This window comes from Sprattus sprattus (assembly GCF_963457725.1).
Source record: "Sprattus sprattus genome assembly, chromosome: 6".
In the NCBI taxonomy this organism is placed as follows: Eukaryota; Metazoa; Chordata; class Actinopteri; order Clupeiformes; family Clupeidae; genus Sprattus; species Sprattus sprattus.
In genome coordinates, this window is record NC_137925.1 from 18,741,652 (window position 1) to 18,763,473 (window position 21,822).

Genomic DNA, 21,822 nt, shown 5'->3' on the forward strand with positions numbered 1-21,822 from the left:
CATATGTGTTATAGGATTACAATTGCATGGGTTAATGACATGCTTAGTTGATTACTTTTGTGGAATCAAACTTCAGTAATAAATCAAATGTTATGGACTTCATAGCAGACATCCAAAAACATCATATTCACCTTGGATTTTATAATGTAATAAGCCTAAATGATTTGTATCTAGTAAAGTTACGCTGTGTAAAATAACCATTTTGGCACTCTAAGATTGAACGGGCCTATCCCATTATAGCACTCTTCAGCTAGCTACACCTCACTATAATTATGTAGGCCTACCTCAGTATTTTCTATGAGAGTGCCAGGACACAATGAAGAAAAGACAAATTGAACCTGACAGAAAAACAAACACTTAGACAGAAAACAATAACGGTAACATAGAGAATCAGAAACGCAGCACTAGCATCACATTTTCAAGGGGGCTTTGCTTACCTGTGAAATATTGCCCTCAGTTAATATGGTGCATAAAAAACCTCATTCAATCCATCTCTATGGAAGCCATATTGCCAGTACTATCCCTGACCTCTGAACTCACCAGTGTGCCAGCCCTCCGCCATATTGACTGTTGTCTTGCCTAGAGAAGATAGGGAACATTTGTGGTGCTAGGAGAATCGAAAGTGTGTCTTATTAAACCTGTAAACTGGTGCAAACTGGGCCAAGGGGTTCAAAGGATACTTTCACGATGGCAAGGAAGAAAAGCAAACAGCAAGGAGTCGGTCAGAAGGATGCATTGTCCGGACAGCAGCAGACCTTATCGAAGAGCCCTGTCTCTCCCGGCGATGCAGCTGGTGCTGGTGGCGGTGGAGATGCAGGAGTGGATAGACTGGCCAGGGCGAATCAGGTAGGGTAGCTAACCAGCTAGCCAAAGTAATTCGCTAACTGGTTCTCCAAACAATCCTTCTAATTGCCATTTAACTATGCATCCAGATAAGTTACCTCATTCGGCAGAGTTTGAGGTGGAATTGAAATATGTGCGGGACGGAAATAAACAGTATGCTCTTAAATGTGATCTGTTTGTAGCTACTTCGATCGGGCGGAGCAATAGCTTGTTAGCTCCAATAACGTTAAATAAATAAATAAACGTCATACAGCAGCCTTGCTCACAGCACACCGTGCAAGATCATACCATCAGGGCAACGGGCTTGGTAGATCTTCTCAATTGAAGCAAAGGTGGTAGCTAGCAGTCTTGCGCATCCAGACTGAGCTGAGGGGATGGCTAGCTAGCAAGCTAACATCCGCCAGACTAGGTAGGTAAGTTAGCTGGCTATCTGTTCATGCTTGTACTCCAAACAGCTAACCGCGACACGTCTTCTTGGTAAACCTTGTTCAGAAGAAGCAATAACTTTACTAGATACATGTCCTCGCGTATTCCTCTGAAGTTTATTATGCAAGTCAACGTCGAGTAATTTATCAATAGGTGACATAATTATGGCAGTCTTAGAGTGTAGCTGCCTCTTTACGGTGCATTGGATGTTAATCCAGATAGTATGTAGTACGTAATGTCAGAAACTCGAAACATTGAAATTGAAGTCTGCCTTGACGAAATTGAAGTCTTTCTCTTCTTTAAATTCTTTGTCTTTTGTCGAAGTGTACTTAACGTGGGTTTCGAAAGTAGCATTTGTGCATGTGTTGTCCTCAATGTCAAGGTTGAATCTACTTTGCATTTTTGTGTACAGCACCAAGTTAGCCTTCAAACATGTACTGTCAGTGTGTCAGATATTGATAGAGAATTTTACTAATTGATTTATCAAGCCGGCTACACTTTGTATCATGAAATGCACCACACCTCCTTGTATTTAACATATACCGTCAGTTACTTATTACTCAATAATAAATAATAAATATAAAGTTGTATTTTATTCTTCCTGTTATTCAGTCTATGCATACTTGCTGCTTGCTGTGCCATCGAGAGTTCAAGGATTGGGGTGCAAGTTCTGTGAACGGGCTCCCCGCTCCCAAGTTGGCGGACGCGGTGCCAGCTCTGCCTCAGGCTCTCCTCCGGGAGGTCCCAGGCCGTAAACAAGCGGACTCGGTGCCTTCTCTGCTGGGCGAAGTGCCGCTGTGGATCTGCCAGAGTTGCAAAAAGAGCGTGGAGGAGGACGAGAGGAGGGCAGTACAGGAGCAGGTTACTCCGGTGGGTGTGTGCTGGATCATGACTGGTGCTTGAATGGCACTGTCTTAAGGGACTGTTGTGTTATTAATTAAGAGTTTTCCGGGGTGTTATCCAAACACAATATGCTACTATACCAGCCATTAGCATTACATGTTGTTGACATGATTACTCATTTCTGTGTTTTGAAGTTTTGAAGTAGTTTGTGTAGTGCAAGGTGCAAGCTTAATTTCTGTGGGAATCAGATGTCAAAATAGTCTTAAAGTCAGTTTACAAATATCTGATGACATATTACAGGGGTTTTAAAGCATTAAACTGTTTTAACTGTTTTGTTTGTCAACTCTGTAGTTGTAGAAGGTCGGCTGCTAATTAGTTGAGGTTTCCAAAAAGTTCAACATGTGAAGTTTTAAAACCCTAGTTTTGGAATGTTTGCTGGCGAGTTGTTTTGTTTGACCAGAGAGTTAGCAGCAATCATGAATGTCATCAAAGTAACTTGGGCAGCATTCAGCAAATGTCACTTCACTGGGAACTTCCATTTGGTAGATGGCCTTCCAGAAATGACAGTCCTACAACTTGTTCAGTTCACCTTCTCTTGTTGGATGAATGTGAACTGGCTTTTAACTGGCTGGTGGGCTCTTAATGTTCATGTCCTTGGGCCACTGATCTTGTCCTACCATCCTAATCTGTGTACTCTCTTTTTATTTTTCCCCAGTCACCCTTGTCGCACTCCTCCTCCTGTAAGTCGCAGACCTGTGGCAACGGTTTCCCCGAGCAGAGTTCGGTGGACTGGGACCCCAGCTCCTTCCTGTCAGCTCACAAGCTCTCGGGCTTGTGGAGTTCAGCCCACACCAACGGCGGCGTGCACTGCACCCACAACGCTGCCTCACACTCGCAACAAGGTCAGTCATCATCAGGGTGCCATTGTCAGGAAGCGCAGAGTCTGTAGAATGCAATTGCACTCGTTTTAAGTTTCCCCGAAAACATCTAGTCATATGCATGAAAGGCTATTACAATTGGGAACTCGCTACTCCTAAGATCTGCAGATATGTGGAAGCCAGTTCTATATTTGTCCTTTTATGACCAAATGTACTAAATATTCATGTAGTTTCCTTATAAATAAGATTTGTGTTACAGGATGTTTGTGTTAATTGAATATTTCTATTAAGCTTTGATTATGTTGTTGTCTTTGATCTGCCATGGCAGGTGGAACGGTGGGACCAAGTTGTCATGAGAAGAGATCGTGTCACGATGCCCCTGGGAAAGCCCCCAAGGTGACCGGGCCTAAGGTCTGTCCCTACAGTCATCCAGCGTCCCAGAATTCCAGTACAACGTCTCCTGGTTCGCCACTGTCTACCTCTGCAGACCTTCACAAGACCACCCCCAAACACTTCAAAACAATGTGCAGGCGACCAACCCCTCCAGGTGGGTTCTGTGAAAGTTTTATAGAGATACCTCAGAGGAAATTGCAGTAGTTTACCAGGTTAGTGTCTGAAGGTCGATTAAGATCCTTTGAGATTGAGGTCGATTCCTTTGGTGTTTGTGATCCCAAGGTGAAGCGCTCCACCCAGCTGACCAACACCCAGACCTGTCGGTGCCCCCCAACAGCCCCACGGGCCTCTCCTCCCAGCATTCCTCCCTGCTGCCGCCCAAACAGACCTCCGGCGGCGGCCAGCACATTCATGCAGGCTGCATCAGCTCGGGTCTTCCGCCCTCGCACGTCCCGTTCTCTCCGCTGACCCCAGGCACTCTGCACGCCGCGCCGTCAAAACACCCCCCAGCTGGATCGGAGGGCCCAAACGCTCTGCACAAGGCCGACCTCTGCAAGAACTCCCACATTCCCACAGTCAGCTCTCAGCATGGCAAGCTGGCTGCTCCAATCATGGGCTGCAACCACCCGTGCAACGGCCACAGTGGAGGCGTGACAACGTCTAACGTGGGCCACTTACCTGCAGGAGCGTGCAGGTAGGTGCCATTTATTGCATTGTCTTAAAACAGTGGAAATGGCCGTGTATAAGTATCTGTTGTGTGTAGTGGCAGGCAAGGTGTTTTTGTATGGTATCGGAGTGAAGTGAATTATCTTTCTTTGCCCTTTCTTTTCTTTTGTCTATGATCTTTGAAAAAAAAAAAAAAAGGTTACCTGGGAGTTCTGTGTGCAATAGTCTTTAGTTTGTCTCTAAAAATAGGGGTTCAGAATTGTTTCATACTTTGTTCTAATTTGTCTAATAAACTTTTCTGAAGAAATTTGGATAGTATGGGTTCAGAGTAGACACTTCATAATTTCATAATTTATTTAAAATATGATTATTTGTTTAGGGACCAGGCATGTAAAGGGCACAAGCTGGCGAACGGGACTCTGTGTCACCCCCCCTGTGAACTGGAGGACGGGGAGGACGAGGACAGCAGCTCGGAAAGGAGTTCCTGCGCATCCTCCTCCACCAATCAGAAGGACGGGAAATACTGTGACTGCTGCTACTGCGAGTTCTTCGGACACAACGCGGTAACTAGACTATGCTCATGCATTCATGGGGCCAAGAGTAAATGATGCTCCGTACACTGAGTCTAACATAATGAAATTGTACAGTACAGATTCGTTCTGATATGCTGTATATTGATTGGTGCAAAGTTCTCAACCATGAATTAAGCTAGTTAGTTTTACCTGTAGCTGCTTTCTCCCAAGTTTACCCTGTCTGACTGGCTGACTGGCTATTTCTCTTTGATGCGTCTGTTTGGAAATGAGAAACCCATTTACGCAACACTCCTCCTATCCCAGAAGGGCTCGGGCTCAGCCTTCCAAAAACAACAGATTGACCATTCATGTTTTTCTCGCCGTCGATCCCACGGTTTGATGGAAACTCTCCCTCCGTTTCCTTAGCCCCCCGCGGCGCCGACTAGCCGGAACTACGCAGAGATTCGGGAGAAGCTGCGCACTCGGCTCACGCGCCGCAAAGAGGAGGTGCCGCAGCACCAGGACTCGGACCCGACTGTGCCCAGTGCCATCGACCATCGAGACGTGGATGAGCTGCTCGACTTCATCAACAGCAGCGAGCCCAAGCCTGTCAACAGTGCCAAGGCGGCCAAGCGAGCCAGGCACAAGCAGAAGAAAAAGGTACTGTGTCTTTCTGCGCACGTTCAGAGTGTATTTACTTTTGTCTTTGGAAATCCACACATTGCCAAATTGAAGTCATGTTCTTATTATGATTTGATGAATGTAGTACTGGTATGAAATACACTCCCTGTATTTTCACAGCTGAAGTTTTGTTTTGCGAAATGTGGGTGGAATATCCCTAATCAAAACCACATGTGCTATCAGCGATATCTCTAACTGAAAAGCAAGGCTTGTGTATATATCAGTGCTTGGTCACTATAGCCATTTGTAGGCTCAGGCAGCTGTAAGTACTGAATGTGTCTGTTGCGGTTTTCCTCAGGAGAAGGAGAGGGCTCAGCAGTGTAATATGGATGAGATGTTCGACGACCCGCACCCCTCCCCAACGGAATTTGAGGAGGACTCACCCCCCGACGGCGAGGCCAGCCGCCTGCTGGAGTGGCCGCAGCTGGAGCTGGAGCGGGTGAACAGCTTCCTGACCAGCCGCCTGGAGGAGATCAAGAACACCATCAAAGACTCCATCCGCGCGTCCTTCAGCATGTACGACCTCAACCTGGACGTCAACGACTTCCCCAAGAAGGCCGCCACGCTGGAGGGTAACCACCTGCTGTCGCACCTCAACGGCTCGTCCGACCTGCAGCCCATCGACCTGGACATGGCCCCGCTCTCACTGCGCGACCTCAAGAGGGACCTGGAGCTGGTGAATGGCTGGGAGGACGCTGCTGCGGCTGCTGCTGCGGCTGCTGCTAATACTACGACCACAACCACCACAAACGCCTCCACCGCTGCCACCACCATCAACAACACGGTGCCCGCTCAGGACATCCAGCGGCTCAACTCCACCCCGAGCCTGTCCAGACTCATCCATATCCGCTCCCCTGAGAGGAGCCCGGCCCCGGGCTCCGAAGCCACCCAGCCCGGGCCGGCCCCGCCAACCAAGCCCAAGGAAGAGGCCCCGGACGCCAAGAATACCACCGGAGCTGGAGCCAAGACGAAGAAGGGCAAGAAGCAGCAGCAGAGGCAACAACAGGACCAGCAGTCTCAGCAGGAGCCCAACCCAGCCAAACCCGCCAAAACAGGACAAGAGTCGCAGAAGGGCCCTGAAAGCCGGCCAATAGTATCAGATGGTGAGAAGCCCTTCAAGAGCGGGTCGAAGCACGCCTCGCAATGCCAGGCCACAGCAGAGAGCCAGAGAACTGGGCACAAGAAGACTGAGGACGCCAAGGTACCCAAGCAGCATCAGCAGAATGGCTCCGTGAAGGGCGTGTCCAATGCAGGCTCCAACACGCCAAGAGGGAAGAGTGACGGCGACACCAACTCCAGCACTTCAGCTAACTCCCAGCAGCAGCAGGCTAAGGGCAAGAATAAGAAGAACAAGAACAAGCCAGATAAACCTGGCACTACAGTTGGTAAGGCCATAATACCAAGCTGTGAGGCAGATATGATTATCTCATGGTTGTCAGAAGTTTATATTAGTGTTCACATTTGTTGACAAAAGATAGGGAGTGACTATTTAAAAGCCAATGTGTGCTGTTGGTGGCTATAGGTGATGAATCTGAATGACATGTTTTTACTAAAGCATTATCAGTTCCTGGTCTCTATCTTAACGAACATGTTGTATTTGTGATGCTTGTCTAAATTTTAACGATTTCATTGTGTCAATCCAATAGAAGATGTGTTCCTCCCCAAAGACCTCGATCCAACAGAAATGGATGAGATTGATCGTGAGGTTGAGTACTTCAAGAGGTGAGGGCAATTTTTGAGTTGATGGATGCATTACAAGAAATGATTAAGGTTGAGCTTGTTGGATATTGTATAAGTCATAGTCTATTATTTAATCAGTATGTACGGTAACATTTACCGTGTTGGACTTTCTTTTACTGTGTTTCATAGGTTTCAAAGGCACACAGTATTGGTGATAATATATGAGTGTAAAAACCACTCTACATCAAGTTTGTTTTTTTAGCTTTTATGCTTTTTTTAGGCTTGTCAAACTCCAGTCTTTTGATTCACCCTGTTGTGAGGCAGACAGATGAACTTGATGAGTGTTATTGCAGTGAAAAAACCCTACTACAGCACTTAATGCATCAGATAGTTTCTTGTGATCCATGTTATCATTTCTAAAACAAATAGAAAATGATATGCACGCTGATTATACACACTACCCATTAGAATTTAATCGACAGGGATTCGTAAGTGTGATTTTATTTTTAGAAAATCTGTGTAACTGTGGCAAAATTATTCTAACTGTATATGTCACGTATCTAAAACACAGAGACAAAGTGATATTCAAAGATCTATGATGCATCAAGCTCTGCATGACTAACACATGCATGATCCTGCAGCATGCTGGGAGATGTAGGCATAGCATGCTGGCTATTGGAGCACGCATCACCGTGCGTTCTAGAATCCCCGTTCTGCAAGGCTTCCCAGTTATTCCTCTCATTTAGGAATAGATGTATATAATCCATACGCAATGGATGAGATTGACGCTGTATACCTTTGGACTATTACTTGTCCATGTCTTAGTTGTTATCGCTGAGTGTATTGGAATTACCTTGCACTTTGCATTTTGTGATTGCTTCTACCGGCAACAACACGAGTGGTTATCATATGAACGATCCAAAGAAATTAATAGATACATTAACAGAGACATTAATAATTGATTCTGTGATTCTGTGTCGCTTTGATTGCATATGTATATTCCGTGGATCAAGGTGTTTTTTTCCACTTGTAGCACGACCGTGCCTGTCTTCAACGTCTCCTTAAAATCTCACCAGAGTATTTATTCTCTCCCCCCCCCCCCCCCCCCCCCCCCTTCAGGTTCTGCCTTGACTCGGCCAAACAGACGAGACAGAAGGTGGCTGTTAACTGGTCAAACTTTACCCTCAAAAAGAACGCAGCACAGTAATGGAAGCTCTCACCAAACCGAGGGCAAACTCCTCCCCTCCCCCAGACCTTCTAGTGTGACTACTTGTCACAACACAACACACCACCCCAGACCAGACTGAGATCCATCGTCACATATAAATTCTGGGTTCACATGGACTGCCATACTGAGAACTGTCGTTTCACCTTGCTCTCCACAAACGGAATTTTACACACACACACACAAAAAACATCCCAACATGACCATACTCATCCCTCAACCTGCTAGCAGTTGATGTTGTTGGAGCCTTGTCCTGGTTAACAACAACAGCAAAAAAAAAAAAACATACGAAAGGGTCTTCGGTTTCAGGCTCTTCACTTCATACACGTGTCTGCTTCATACATTGTGTGTTAAAGTTATTCCTACTTTTTTATCTTTTAAAATAAAACATTTTTTTTTGTCTTTTCTTTATCAAAGAAAATATGGCACATCTTAACAGTTCTTTACCCCCTGGATGTCTAACAGTTTATTTGTGTGCTCTGAAAGGTACTACCTGTTGCAAGAAAATAATCCATCCATGACATGTTCATTTTATCATGGGAGCCCCACCTTTCCCAATCACGCTCTCTGAATCTATGGTCTAGATTGGGGGGAACTCCCTCAGTTTGACCAACTGAAAACTGACTCACAAATTAGGACCTTTTTTGTATGCATTTGACCAAACACAACTGCTTTTTGAAGTTCCTCTCTCTAGTGCTCTGTCAAACAGCACCATGATCACAAAACTCACATGATTACAACAGTCAGCTGTGTGGGTTTGACTAGGCCACAGCTCATCCGTAAGACTGAATGCTGGTCATTGCAGAGGGGTTGCGGTTTTTAACAGGGAAAGGTATGGAGACATTGTTTGATTTCTTTTGCCTGGTCTGTCATATTATGCTTCAGATAAATATAGGAGTCGATGACCATAGTGGGCGGCAACAGATCAGTGCCCCATGTACTGTACCATGCTGTTTTAAATTGTGACATGAAATGGTTTCTGTTTTGTTTTTTAAACATGATTTGCAAAAAAAATTCAACACTAATATAAACTTTGATTAAAAAAAGATATATATAAATATATATATGACTGTGTTTTAACACTTATACATGGATGTTACAGGGGTGATTCCCTTGCATGATGCTTACAGGCAACAAGTACATTTGAGAGAAAAAACAAAACAAAAACAATGAGATTTCCCATCATGTTTTCAAAAGTCTGTCAATTGCAATTCACTATTTGATCTTGTCACTCCCAAAGCCACATCACAACAAGTTCTATTCCCCTCATCCCCCCCCCCGGTTATGAATACTTCATATTGGTGTGATGGTCCTGTCCCTTATGCTGCTGTAGCTGAGAGCAGTCTGTATCACTAATGACACTCCAATCACTTCAGCAGCCTTATTGGCATCAGGCCCTTTGCCGTTGTCGTCCTCGTCCTTCTCTCTGTGTAGAAGCAATCACAGCATATGTGTCACATGATCTCTATCTTGCTGTCTTCTTCCGCCTGATTTTCCATATCTCACAAATACTTCTAAGTACAGAGTTTGTCATTATTGTGGTTGCAAGAAACTGACCACAAAGGTACAGCATTTGTGACTTAGTCTCCATTTATTTTGATTTTTTTTGTTTGTTTGCTTGCTTGTTTTGGGGTTCAAGTCACTGCACAAGCTCCTGTCAAGGTTACTGGTTGTACCTTCCTTCTGAGAAGAAAAAAAAACAACTGACAGTTTAAAACTGACAATTTGGAAACCGAGGATTTGATGGAATTTATTCGATGACTCCCATTTGCTTGAAGGTTTGAGATGAATACATTTGAGCTTCTCTTTTCATATTCTTCAACCTCTCTGATGCTATCAAGGTCATATTAGACTAGAAGACATCTTAAGCGGAATGTAGATTTATACTATACCATTTAACAGTCAAGTGTATGTTGGCTGTCTTTTTTTTATTAATATTATTATTATTATTCACTTTTTGATACTGTGAAAAAATCTTTCGTGCAGAAAGATTAAAACATTACAGTTTTGGAAAAAAATGAATCAAAGTGTGGTGTGTGCTTTCTTACCCGAGCGCTCGTGTTCTCGTCAGACCTCCAGCATCTCGGCTCCACCACAGGTCTTCAAAGCTCTGCCAGCCTCTGAGCCAGCAGCTCCATAGACCTGCTTGCTTGTTCAATCAGCCACCCAACCACAAACAGCACAACAGTCACCATGAACGAGAAGCATAACTTTATGCCAGAACAGGGAAAGGGTTGTATGTGTGTGGTCACCCAAATTGGGAAGATGAAATGGCGGCAGTATTGTTTTCTGCTTAAGTGAAGTACTAGTTGATATTTGTGTTCAGCAGCCAAATAACATCCCTCCTGGGATTGTTCATGACTCTGAGCCACTATGTTGGTTTCCTATTTCCAGAGCCAGGACTGTACAGACACTGGAGTTTTTTTGTACACAAACACTTAACAGATGGCTGGAGGGCTGTGAGGGGCAATTAGCTGTATGGGATTACAATCATGGACTGTGCCTTTAAGGGATGTTTCTCAATATCTCTGATATACTAGTATATACTGTATATTCTGAGAAATGGTAGTATGTTTTTTACTCCTATGAGTGGCAAGCCTGTGTCTTCATGCAGCAGTCATTCTGTCACGCTTTGCTTGCAAATCTCAAAGGGTTTAAAACTGCATAACGTGTGTGTATGTGTGTACCCAGGCAGTCCCTTCCACGCTAAAATGAGCTCAAAAGCCTTTGTCAAGGCCCAATCCCACTATTCTGAGAGGGTCTACTTACGCTTTTATCAACACATCAATAACTGTGAATGTGTGTGGTGTAAGGAGTGGGACATGTTTTGCCCATCTATTTTCAGCTAATGCATGGTTAACCGCTGGGGCCATCAATCTCTTCACCTGCATCTGTCAGATTCTGCTGAGCGGAACACTGCAACTGGGTGGGAGTGGAGCTGACAGTAATGCTCTTTGAAATGAGGCATATGCCCCATCCCCACCCCTCTCAGCCTATACAGTACACAACAAGTCTTCTCAGCTTTAACAGTAAGGGTATGGAGAGCATGTGTGTTTGTGTGTGTGTGTGTGTGTGTGTGTGTAGTCTTAGGGTGTAGCCTTTCATTTAATTCTGCTGAAGCATTTCATTCGATGTAGACTGATGACATGCAGGGAATCGGGCTATTGATTTATGAATGTGTTAATTACATTCACTGAGGTCATACAAAGAACTTAACTGCAATGTTATAATCGTGTGATGTAAGCAACTGGACAGATAGGACTTCATGTTCTAGTATATAATTATTCAATTATTTGTTCCCAAACCCAAGTTAACCGCCTTTACCATCGACCAATTATATGTATTGCTCAAGACGCCAAAGCACTATTGAAACTGAATATGCCTCAAGGTGTGGTACATACATCAGCTTAATGTGCAGAGTGCAGTTTCCTGTGGCCAGTCAACACAGTAAGTCATCTGAGTAAGTCTTCAAATGTCCTTGACTTCAGCATTGTAGGGTGCACTGCAGTATTTCATTTGGTCATTGGTAGTACTTAGTGAGCATTTCTAGCTGCATTACAGAGCTGAGGCAGAGCTAGCTGCAAAAGCATAAACCCCAGCTGTGTTGACCAGCCACATGGAGCTGCAGGTTAAATTAACTCCACCGTAAGTGGGTGCAGATACAGCACATGCACCGTGCGTTGAACTTAATGACCTACTGAATCTTCCTAAGATTTGGCTGAACGACCAAACAATGTCTGGAGGAAATTATTAACTTTGATTAAACATGCTAAAGTAAGAGTAATATTAGAAAAAAAGTACCTCTCTCAGTAGAGTTTGAATGATACGTTGGCAATTAGGGGGATCAACTTATGAGGTAAACACGTAGTTTGGACAGTACAACAAAGATCAGTACTAAAAGTGTAAATGAAAATGAGCTCGTCGCTCTGCTCATTGCCAGTTTCCCGTCAATGAAATAAAGGGCGGAACAGTCTTTAGGAGTGATCATGTCATGCCAAAGTCAACTCAACTCCGCTTGACCTGAGAGGAGCAGTATCCAGTATGTTTATCTCCACAACTCAAACCAGGATTAAAGGGTAATGTAGTGAAAGGAGAGAGCAGTCACCCCACCCAGGTTGGAACACAGGTCTTCTCTGACCACAACGCCAAAAAGCCAGGTTCGATGGCATGGTAGTCAGAGCTCATTCTCATCTGAGGTGATGGCACTCCATCACAGGTAGATTGTCTAAGAAAGGGACTAAGGACACTTAGCAATATGAGGACTCTGCAGAGTAAAAGCAGGTCTTAGATTGTCATGTTTTTATGGCAAATTATGGATGAAAAATTATAATAATCTGAAAACTGTCCAAACATTTAATGATTTTTTTCAGGTTTACAAATGGGGCAATGTGTGAAATTAATAAAGTAGGCCTACTTAATTTGTGCGTGAAAACTGGTAAACAACTTTGGTAACTGTGTGATTGTAATGTTTTCACAGCAATAATTGCAAAAAAAAGTTAATTACAATGACAAAATGAGCCAACTAAATTGTTTACTTTAATTCAATGCAACTGTCTTTCACTTCATTCAAAAAATGCTTGAATTCAATTAAAATGTAATGAACCAGCAAATATTAATATTTAACTAATACCTATTCTTTACAACTCTTGCATTCCTTTACCACATTTACAATGTAGACAAGTATTAATCTTCATGTCAGTCTTGTCAGGTTTTGTCAGGCATGCCTACGGGGCAAAAAAAAAGGCAGCAAATAAATGATAATGGTGTACTTTTACCAGTAGGAGGGGTAGTTGGTCCTCAGAGTGCGAGAGGTTTCCCAGTTTTTGAATTTGTCAGCTGATTTCATGTTCCAATGAGACATAGCATCAAATCGGTGTACTTAATGCACCTCAAAGAATATAACATGTTCTCAAAAAATATTTTATACTGCCTACAGACAGTAGCAACTTCGACAACTTTTCAAAAAGTGACTCAGAAAAACGCGTTTTTCATGGTCTTTCCAGGTCTCCGTAGTCTTTCCAGGTCTCCGTAGAATCGTCGAAACAAACATAGGCGATACGATAACGTGACTGCTACGTTAGACACATATTGCTAGCAAGCTACCTTGAAACAAATGAACTCTCAACTTTTTTTAATTTCAAAATACATAGGGAACTTTTTCAGTTATCTACATGATTCAGTCACGGGTTTAATTCATTCATAATTGTGATAACAAACGCACAATGGAAGTTGAAAACAGACTTAAAAAGGTATGTGGCCATCTAACGTGAGGGATCCAGCCGCGGTGCTAACAACAGATTATTTCTCTAACCTTAGATATTTTCCGTTTATTTATTTGTGTTTAAAACAATGATGCAGTATTTTACGGTCAGTGCTTTGTATTTGTCTGGCTCTCTTAAGATACAATGGCGGTTAGCGGTAACGTTAGGTCGCGGGTTCGAAAAGCCTCCAGCCTAACGTTAATAAGCTATACTTAGCAAATGCTAGGTAAATACAATTATGAACTCTTGGATCAAAGAGTACAAGACTATTTTTTAAAGTAGTGAGAAAATGACGTTTCGATGTTTTCTTGCTAGTTACCATACTGGAGAGACCTATCGATTAATAACTAAGTACGTTATCGATATAGCTATATATAGCTGGTATCAGAGGCTGTTTCGCAGTATGTTACTTCATATGTGTATTGCTTTTGGCCAGTGGCATCCGCAGATCAAAGGCAAATAAGTTAATAAGTTCGTTTTTAGTTTTTTTTCTGAGCGTGTCAAAGCTCAGTAGTCTTCTGTTCCGACTAGGAGCTAGATCTGTGATACAGCGAACACAACAACAATGCTTTTATGCTCCTATGTACTCACATCTAGCAACGGCCTTTTTTGGTTACGCTTCATTCCACAGAGGAGTCATGGCGAGGATGATATGACCGTCTCTGAGGCCGAGGAGGCTGAGGACTACGTACCGTATATTCCCGTCAAGCAGAGGAAAAAGGAGATGGTAATATTAGGAATATTGCAAAACCACAGATTGCTTTCACTGCTCTCATGTGTTTCTACTGTTCAGTCTCTCATTCTGCTTCTCCCTTTTTAAAAATAGATAGCAAACTCTGAGATATTGCTCAAGACAACGGTGTTTGATATATATGTACACTACAACTAGCTTTTATTCTGTTTTATTCTACTTTTAGCGAAATAAAAGTTATACTCTGAGAAGATGTGTCCTATGTTGCATTTGCGCAGATGTTGACATGTATTGTTTTGTGTGCAATGGTGCAGTTGGACAAGATCCAGCGTCTGCGTGGAAAAGGCTTGCTCGAGGAGGAGAACAAGGACAGCGGTGGGGAGCAGAGGGATGAGGATGAAGGGCTCGGCCCACGCTCAAACGTCAGCCTGCTTGACCAGCATCAGCACCTCAAGGAGAAGGCAGAAGGTGCAGACCTGTTTTGCCTATCAGCTGATGGGGCTTATTGTTGAATGGAGCAAAACTTGTATGCCTTATGAACGGATTCTTTCCAGTCTGATCAGTCTGATGTTTTTTGGTGGAGCTAACAAAGTAGAATGCAAAGTGCCTGAAGTGCCAGTGGTTTATAATCATATGTAGCGGTGCACTGGCAAAACCCATTTCAGCTAGAGGTTTTCTCAAAGACTTTTGTTTACTGAACCTGTAGCAAAATATCTATACACGTGTGTACATTTTTGATCTGTCTACATTAAAAATCAATTTCATTTAAAAGCAGACATGTTTTCCCAAGCAACTTAATATACAGACAATATAATGACATTATAGTTCATTAAGTGGAATTTCACACTATTTTAATCTGTTCTATGTGACAAGTGAAGAATTATTTGTTTTTATTTTTCAGCTCGCAAAGAATCCGCCAAAGAGAAGCAGCTGAAGGAGGAAGAGAAGATTCTGGAGAGTGTGGCAGAAGGGAGGGGTAAGTAAGGCCTAGTTCCTTTATCACTCTTTATCACACCATCATCATCATCATGTGCTACTTCCATCCATGCCTTAGTACCAAGCTCTGAGTCATGCACTTTGTCCTTGCAGCTTTGATGTCTGTGAAGGAAATGGCTAAAGGCATCACATACGAGGACCCAATCAAAACAAGGTGTGTGAAGACTGTTCAGTTTGGTGCTTGTACGTGATCTGTGCTAAGCCTGGTTAAAGTGTAACATTGTATATTAATGTTGTGGATTAATGTGTGCATTTGTGTTCCTGTACAGTTGGAAGCCCCCTCGCTACATCATGGGCATGCCCCCAGCCAGGCATGACCGGGTAAGGAAGAAATATCACATTCTTGTGGATGGGGAAGCGGTTCCTCCACCAATCAAGAGCTTCAGGGAAATGAAACTTCCTCAAGGTAAGAGATCATAGACTTTTTCTTCACACGTCACAGACTTCTGTGGTTAAAGATGATTTTTTTTTTAACACTACTTTTGTCGATATGTTAATTTTTGACAAATTGGTAGAACCTGTGATTATGTGTTTTACTTACAGCTATATTGAAGGGACTGAAAAAGAAAGGAATCGTTCACCCAACGCCTATTCAGATCCAAGGAATCCCAACCGTGTGAGTACAAACATACCCTTGTGCATCATGCAATAAATGAAAAAAAAATAGTTTTGACAGTAACAACCAAGGTTTGTTGGCATTCTATCATTCATACATCCTGTGTTTCCTTGTAGTCTTTCTGGCCGAGACATGATTGGCATTGCATTCACTGGCTCGGGGAAGACGCTTGTCTTCTGTCTGCCCATCATCATGTTCTGTCTGGAGCAGGAGAAGAGGTTGCCCTTCAACCAGCGAGAGGGGCCTTATGGCCTCATTATATGCCCATCGGTAAGTGTCCCCTAGAATTTGTTTATTGTCAAGTCTTTTTATTTTGAGCGTGTTCGTGTTCTTGACTGTTGATTTCTGCACTGTACTCATGCTGTTATGTTGTATTGTTGTGATGACATGCCAAGTGAAACAGTGGTCTTCCTGATGCCCCCCTCATTTGATTAAGTTGATGGCATGTTCATTTTTTAAATGGTAAGACCCTTAGCAGATTGCTGTTCTACTACACCAAGCAAAGGCAAATGAAGTGGGGACAGGCCAGTCTTAATGCTGTGCTTCTCTCTGCAGAGAGAGTTGGCCAGGCAGACCCACAGCATCATTGAGATATACTGCAAGCTGCTGGAGGACGAGGGAGCGCCAAACATGCGCAGCGCCCTCTGCATTGGAGGCATGTCAGTCAAGGAGCAGATGGAGGTGGTCAAGCAGTAAGTCTGTCTGTGCCTCCGTCAACTCAACGCCACTGTCCAAATCGACGCTAATTCGGTCGACTATACACTCACCTTTTTTTTGTAATTCACATTTTTAAAATTTTCAAACCCAATGCAACATAACAATGACATAGGTATTCAGGGTATTCTACAAATACCATAACACACAAAAGCAAATCAGAAAACAAACCACCAAACAAACACTCGACAGTTTCACAGCGATACAGCTCACAATACCAACCCCTCCCATGACGCATACCATGATATACAGTACATAAGGTCTATCATTACATCATTCCTACTGATCCCCATCCTTAATATATGTTAGGAAACTATCCTGCATAACAGAGAAATTAGACACTGAGTCTCTCACTTAACCTGCACCTCACCCAAACCCTGCATCTAACCAACCACTCAAATTAGACACCCACCATGAAAAAAAGGGAAAAAATAATAATTATTAGACACACCTGGGCCAGAACTCAGTTAGTAGGTAACAGCGTTATTGAGTGACAACATGTAACTGTGGGTCTTAAAATACACAACTCCTGCCTCAAACACAACACACTTTTGTCAAGGTTGTTGATTGACAAGGTATAAATTATTCTTCTCATCTTTAGTTTGTGTCTGGTTGACTTTGCCATTTGAAACATGGTAGTACAAGACACTAACAACAACAAGATATCTGGTTCAATACACAGGCAGTGGAGCACTCCCACTGATTAAAATGTTTTCATACTGTACTGGAAGTCTCTCTGAATAAAAGTCTGCAGTGTAGTGAAATTATACGGTGCAAACCTGTGTTGAAATGCTGCTTGCTATTCTCATTATAGTGGAGTGCACACGATGGTGGCCACCCCAGGCCGACTCATGGACCTGCTCCAAAAGAAGATGATCAGCTTGGACATCTGCCGCTACCTCGCCCTGGACGAGGCTGACAGAATGATTGACATGGGTTTTGAAGAGGACATCCGTACCATCTTCTCCTATTTCAAGGTAGGACTTAATTGAACGAACAACAAGATATGAATGTAAATGTGGTGAAAAAATGCAAGCTATTAACCTTTTTTAGCTTACTATTAAAATATGGCTATGTATTCAGGATATATTTTTATGATGGGGCTCATTTCAGGGTCAAAGGCAAACCTTGCTGTTCAGTGCTACCATGCCCAAGAAGATTCAGAACTTTGCCAAGAGTGCCCTGGTCAAGCCAATCACCATCAACGTGGGGCGAGCAGGTGCTGCCAGCTTGGACGTTATTCAGGTGAGAAACGCACCTGGATGACTATTATAGCTATCGAATCAGATGTACCCCGCTAGCCCAGCAGATAGACCTGCTAATACACCAAGGTCATAGCTTGGATTCCAAGGAGCACAACTTTATCACATATGTCACTCTTTATTTATTTATATATCTATATATAAACACACCCATATATATATATTTACCTTTATCATTTATGCTGTATATATATAATATAAGTCTAGATGCTGGTGCCATTAAGCCACTGCGGTGGCCGTTGCGTTTTGGTAGTCCTACCTCTGGTCTTTAGGGCAGAGTTATTTACTATCTTCTGCATTAGTGTTTCACTTGGAAAATATACTTCAATTTACAAACACACTTTTTGAAAACAGTGAAATTGAGGTATTGTCGGTTTGTTTCGCTTTGTATCTCGTTAATCCATGACTGAATCTTTTGCAAAGTATTGTTAGTCTTGCAGAAACATCAAATAAAAATGTTTCAAACGAAACAAAACAAAATGAATTACAGTGAAAATAATTAGAAAAATGCAACAAAAAAAAAGCATGGAAGAAAAGTTGCACGTAAGAATGTCAAAGGAAGTGAGACTGAATTCTAGAGTTCTTCAACTCTGGGCTTAGCACTTAAAAGCACTAAGGCCAGCTGGACTGATATAACATGTTGTCCACATTTTTTGTCGTCTGCTTTCATCACAGTCATCAGTCACACACAGACACACAATCTGCTTCCAAAGAATTAGGTCACTGATCACTTAAATGTGTCTTCATTTTTTTCCACAGGAAGTGGAGTATGTGAAAGAAGAGGCAAAAATGGTGTATCTTCTGGAGTGTCTGCAAAAAACTCCCCCACCGGTAAGTCCAGACATTCAGAAACTTGTTACTTTAGCACAGCTTTTCAGCACAAATGTCTCTCTCCTAACGTCTCCCCACCAGTAAGACTACCCTCGTCATTCAGAAACGTGTTACTTTAGCACAACCTTTCAGCCCAAATGTCTCTCGCCTAACGTTTCCATTCTTCTCTCCTCTCAGGTGCTGATATTTGCTGAAAAGAAGGCAGATGTGGACGCCATTCATGAGTACCTTCTTCTAAAGGGCGTGGAAGCTGTTGCAATCCATGGAGGGAAAGGTAAATGGATGGTGGAATGTCACTAGGTGGCGCTCTTTGACACAGACTACCTCCATGTTCCTAGTGTTTCATTCTCTTAGCCGCTTTTCCACCGCAGGGAATCAGATCACAGGAACGGCCTCCTATTTGGCCCTTTCAGCCTTTCTGTTTCAATTGTGCTGCAGCAACTGACAACTGACATAGCCCAATATGTTGCCCTTCAGGCGTAACTCCATTACTCTGAGCATGACAAAGTTATGATGTATCTCAAACGGCAGCACCAACATTAAACCGCTAAACCAGAGATTTTCTAGGATTACCCAGTGGTGGTCCGTCAGGGCCTTCTCTGCTGGCCTAAACATCATCAGAAAATAAATGTAATAAAATACATTTAATTTTAATATTTTCTTTTCATAAATATGTATTCAATTATTCCCCATAGTCCATTATCTTCATTTCATAGCTTCCAACGTTGTTAATTTATGTTAGAGCTTTCATCCAATCATATTTCAGCTATCATGTGTTGCCACGCTCCGAGAAATCTTCCCCGAGAACAGAAATCTTCCCTGAGGCCTTCAGAATTCACATTGAAGGCCCGTGTACATCTGATTGGTTATAACAACTGGCTGTTTCAGTTCATTTAAGTTGAATGAACTGAAGCAGACAGTTGTGACAACCAATCAGATTTAGAGTTGGCGACATTGGGCCTTCTAGAAGGCCCGGAAGATTTCTTTTCTCGCGTTGAACGTGACACATAAACGTCCTTTGATTGGATACTGAGGCAGACCGGTGCAGTGCTTCAGTGCTCAGTTTAGCTGGCTAATGCGAAAACGACGTACATCGGTTTCAATGCTTATTATGCTAGTTGTTTCAATTGGTAAGACTAAATATAATTACATTAACCAACTCAAATAAACTAGTTTACACCAACTTGATAATTCCAGTTGATACAATTACAACGCCATTTTCAAGAAAAACTGGATATCGTGAGGATGGGAAGTTTAATGAAACTGCTTTGCAGGTGGGACAATGCGATGTTTAGTTGACAAACTTGTTAAAGCTCACATAGGCTACTTTCGGTGGACTTGATAAAACTTTGTAGACTAATCCCTGAAAATCGCCTTTTATTTTTAAGTTGTGACAGTAATATCCAAGCGATCATATAACTGAGAGTTTACTACTCTTAATGTATTGTTAATACGGGTGTATTGATTTTAAATGCTCCGGAAATATTAATAAAGTCTGTTGTACTCGACTATGTTAAGGTGATGCAATGCTCACTTTATACTGCCTTTCTGTATAAATATAATGGTTCGAGAGCCATGGCGTCATAATGATGGTATTAGGAGGTGGATTCACTCAGTTTAACATCGTGTAGGACATCGCTGAAGGCCTAGTCTTGAAATGCACGGACCGCCACTGGGATTACCTCAAGGTTGAATTGACAGTTGCATCTGCTATAAAGTTGCTAACACTCGATTAAATGGCTTCATGGCAGCTTTAATTACTTAACAAATGAATATACCTTAAGGTGCCGGACCCCCTAAAACGGTGCGTGAGATCCTGCTGTGGAAAAGCGCCTATTGTTGTCTTTCAGAAGCACTGCTATGATTCTATTGCCTCCCTGCCCCTGTTTTTCAGATCAAGAGGAGCGAACCAAAGCCATTGAGGCATTCAAAGAGGGCAAGAAGGATGTGTTGGTGGCCACCGACGTCGCCTCCAAAGGTCTGGACTTCCCAGCCATACAGCATGTGGTCAACTATGACATGCCAGAGGAGATTGAGAACTATGGTAAGTCCTGACGATTTTATGATTCAGAGGATCTTTCATGATCATGTTTTGTTTCTCTATCATTTGTCTACTGTTGAAGCCAGATAATTTGTGTATTTCTGTTTCCTAGTGCACAGAATAGGCAGAACTGGACGTTCGGGGATGACTGGAGTCGCAACAACCTTTATCAACAAGGGCTGTGGTATGTGGTTATTAAATTGTACTGTCGAACTACAGTGTTATATGTGGAAGAAGCCTTACCATTTCAAATGGCCTCACAGTTCCGTAGAGTGATATTCACAGTCACATATCTGTTTTTGCACAGATGAATCTGTTCTCATGGACCTCAAGGCCTTGTTGATCGAAGCCAAGCAGAAGGTCCCACCAGTTCTCCAGGTTCTGCAGACGGGGGACGAAACCATGCTCGATATTGGAGGTAAGTCCGAGTTCTTCTGGGGGGGAAAGTTGCACCAGGATATATTCAGTATGTGTTATTTATTTGGTTTGTTTGTTTTGGTTGTTTATTTATAAGTAAGTAAATATATCTCTCCTGCCCTGTGAGATATGGCTTATGTATCTGATCAAACATGTTTGTATACAATGACTGGAAATGAATGACAGTCAGAAACTGTTTTTTTGACTCCCTCAGGAGAAAGAGGTTGTACGTTCTGCGGCGGTCTTGGCCATCGTATTACAGACTGTCCCAAACTGGAGGCCGTGCAGACGAAGCAGGTCACCAACATCGGGCGCAAGGACTACCTGGCTCACAGCTCTATGGACTTCTGACACTGCTCTGTCAGCAGCTGTGTGAGATACTTAAACGTCAAAGCCCAGAAAGCATTTTTGGTGTTGGACCAACTAGTTTTGAAATGTCGTGTACAGTTCAGTATCATGTTCAAACTGAATATAGAGCTTTGTATCTTTTTTAAGGTGAGCTGTGGTTTTGTATCTGTGGGTGGGTTTATTTCAGGCCGGATTGAGTCTTGTGGTTTAAGCGTGCTGCAATGCAACAGACCTTGTCTATGAAGTTGTTACTGGCAAGAACATTGTGAAAAAAACACTTCTTTAATCCTCATATTGTGTTTCTGTCCTTTTGGCTCAAAGAAAAGTTGCAAAAATAAGATGTAAATAAAGTTTTTGAATGTACCAGTGGTGCAGCCTCTGTTATTACAGTTCCGCTTTTACAGAGGTGTCCACAGCACTCTGATATGATCAGTTGCAATATCAGCATGACCTACACAATCAAATGGAAACTTCTGAGGTATTGACTAAAAAAAGGGT

The 21,822-nt window shown here is 42.8% G+C and overlaps 2 protein-coding genes across 4 annotated transcripts; both read left to right on the plus strand.

The window, feature by feature from the left end:
* The first annotated feature begins 587 nt into the window (after positions 1–587).
* fam193b (family with sequence similarity 193 member B) lies at positions 588–8,575 on the plus strand. Of its 3 annotated transcripts, XM_080841144.1 has the most exons (11): positions 588–846; positions 1,882–2,139; positions 2,828–3,014; positions 3,319–3,537; positions 3,666–4,077; positions 4,429–4,612; positions 4,988–5,221; positions 5,541–6,627; positions 6,889–6,964; positions 7,112–7,133; positions 8,042–8,099. In XM_080841144.1, the coding sequence occupies exons 1-11, from the start codon at positions 688–690 to the stop codon at positions 8,051–8,053; spliced, it is 2,850 nt and encodes a 949-aa protein (XP_080697270.1). In that variant the 5' UTR covers positions 588–687; the 3' UTR covers positions 8,054–8,099. The 3 variants fall into 3 exon arrangements, with proteins under 3 accessions (XP_080697270.1, XP_080697268.1, XP_080697269.1); XM_080841142.1 differs by lacking the exon at positions 7,112–7,133 and having other exon boundaries at positions 8,042–8,575; XM_080841143.1 differs by lacking the exon at positions 8,042–8,099 and having other exon boundaries at positions 7,112–8,022.
* Positions 8,576–13,196: 4,621 nt separating this feature from the next.
* Positions 13,197–21,650, plus strand: ddx41 (DEAD (Asp-Glu-Ala-Asp) box polypeptide 41). Its single transcript, XM_080841146.1, has 17 exons — positions 13,197–13,396; positions 14,040–14,135; positions 14,414–14,567; positions 15,001–15,075; positions 15,189–15,249; positions 15,365–15,501; positions 15,639–15,711; positions 15,828–15,981; positions 16,267–16,403; positions 17,240–17,402; positions 17,539–17,670; positions 18,447–18,518; positions 18,696–18,792; positions 20,413–20,562; positions 20,672–20,743; positions 20,867–20,977; positions 21,191–21,650. The coding sequence occupies exons 1-17, from the start codon at positions 13,370–13,372 to the stop codon at positions 21,325–21,327; spliced, it is 1,848 nt and encodes a 615-aa protein (XP_080697272.1). The 5' UTR covers positions 13,197–13,369; the 3' UTR covers positions 21,328–21,650.
* The last annotated feature ends 172 nt before the right edge of the window (positions 21,651–21,822 follow it).

What these genes read in the sequence shown, in the direction of transcription:
- ddx41 (XM_080841146.1), top strand. Translation starts at nt 13,370, where the DNA reads ATGGAAGTTGAAAACAGACTTAAAAAG. An exon ending in TTGAAAACAGACTTAAAAAG is followed by an intron (nt 13,397 to 14,039) that starts GTATGTGGCCAT and finishes TTCATTCCACAG; the next exon opens with AGGAGTCATGGCGAGGATGA. An exon ending in CTTTATCAACAAGGGCTGTG is followed by an intron (nt 20,744 to 20,866) that starts GTATGTGGTTAT and finishes GTTTTTGCACAG; the next exon opens with ATGAATCTGTTCTCATGGAC.
- fam193b (XM_080841142.1), top strand. Translation starts at nt 688, where the DNA reads ATGGCAAGGAAGAAAAGCAAACAGCAAGGAGTCGGTCAGAAGGATGCA. An exon ending in TGCCTCACACTCGCAACAAG is followed by an intron (nt 3,015 to 3,318) that starts GTCAGTCATCAT and finishes CTGCCATGGCAG; the next exon opens with GTGGAACGGTGGGACCAAGT. An exon ending in TAAACCTGGCACTACAGTTG is followed by an intron (nt 6,628 to 6,888) that starts GTAAGGCCATAA and finishes TCAATCCAATAG; the next exon opens with AAGATGTGTTCCTCCCCAAA.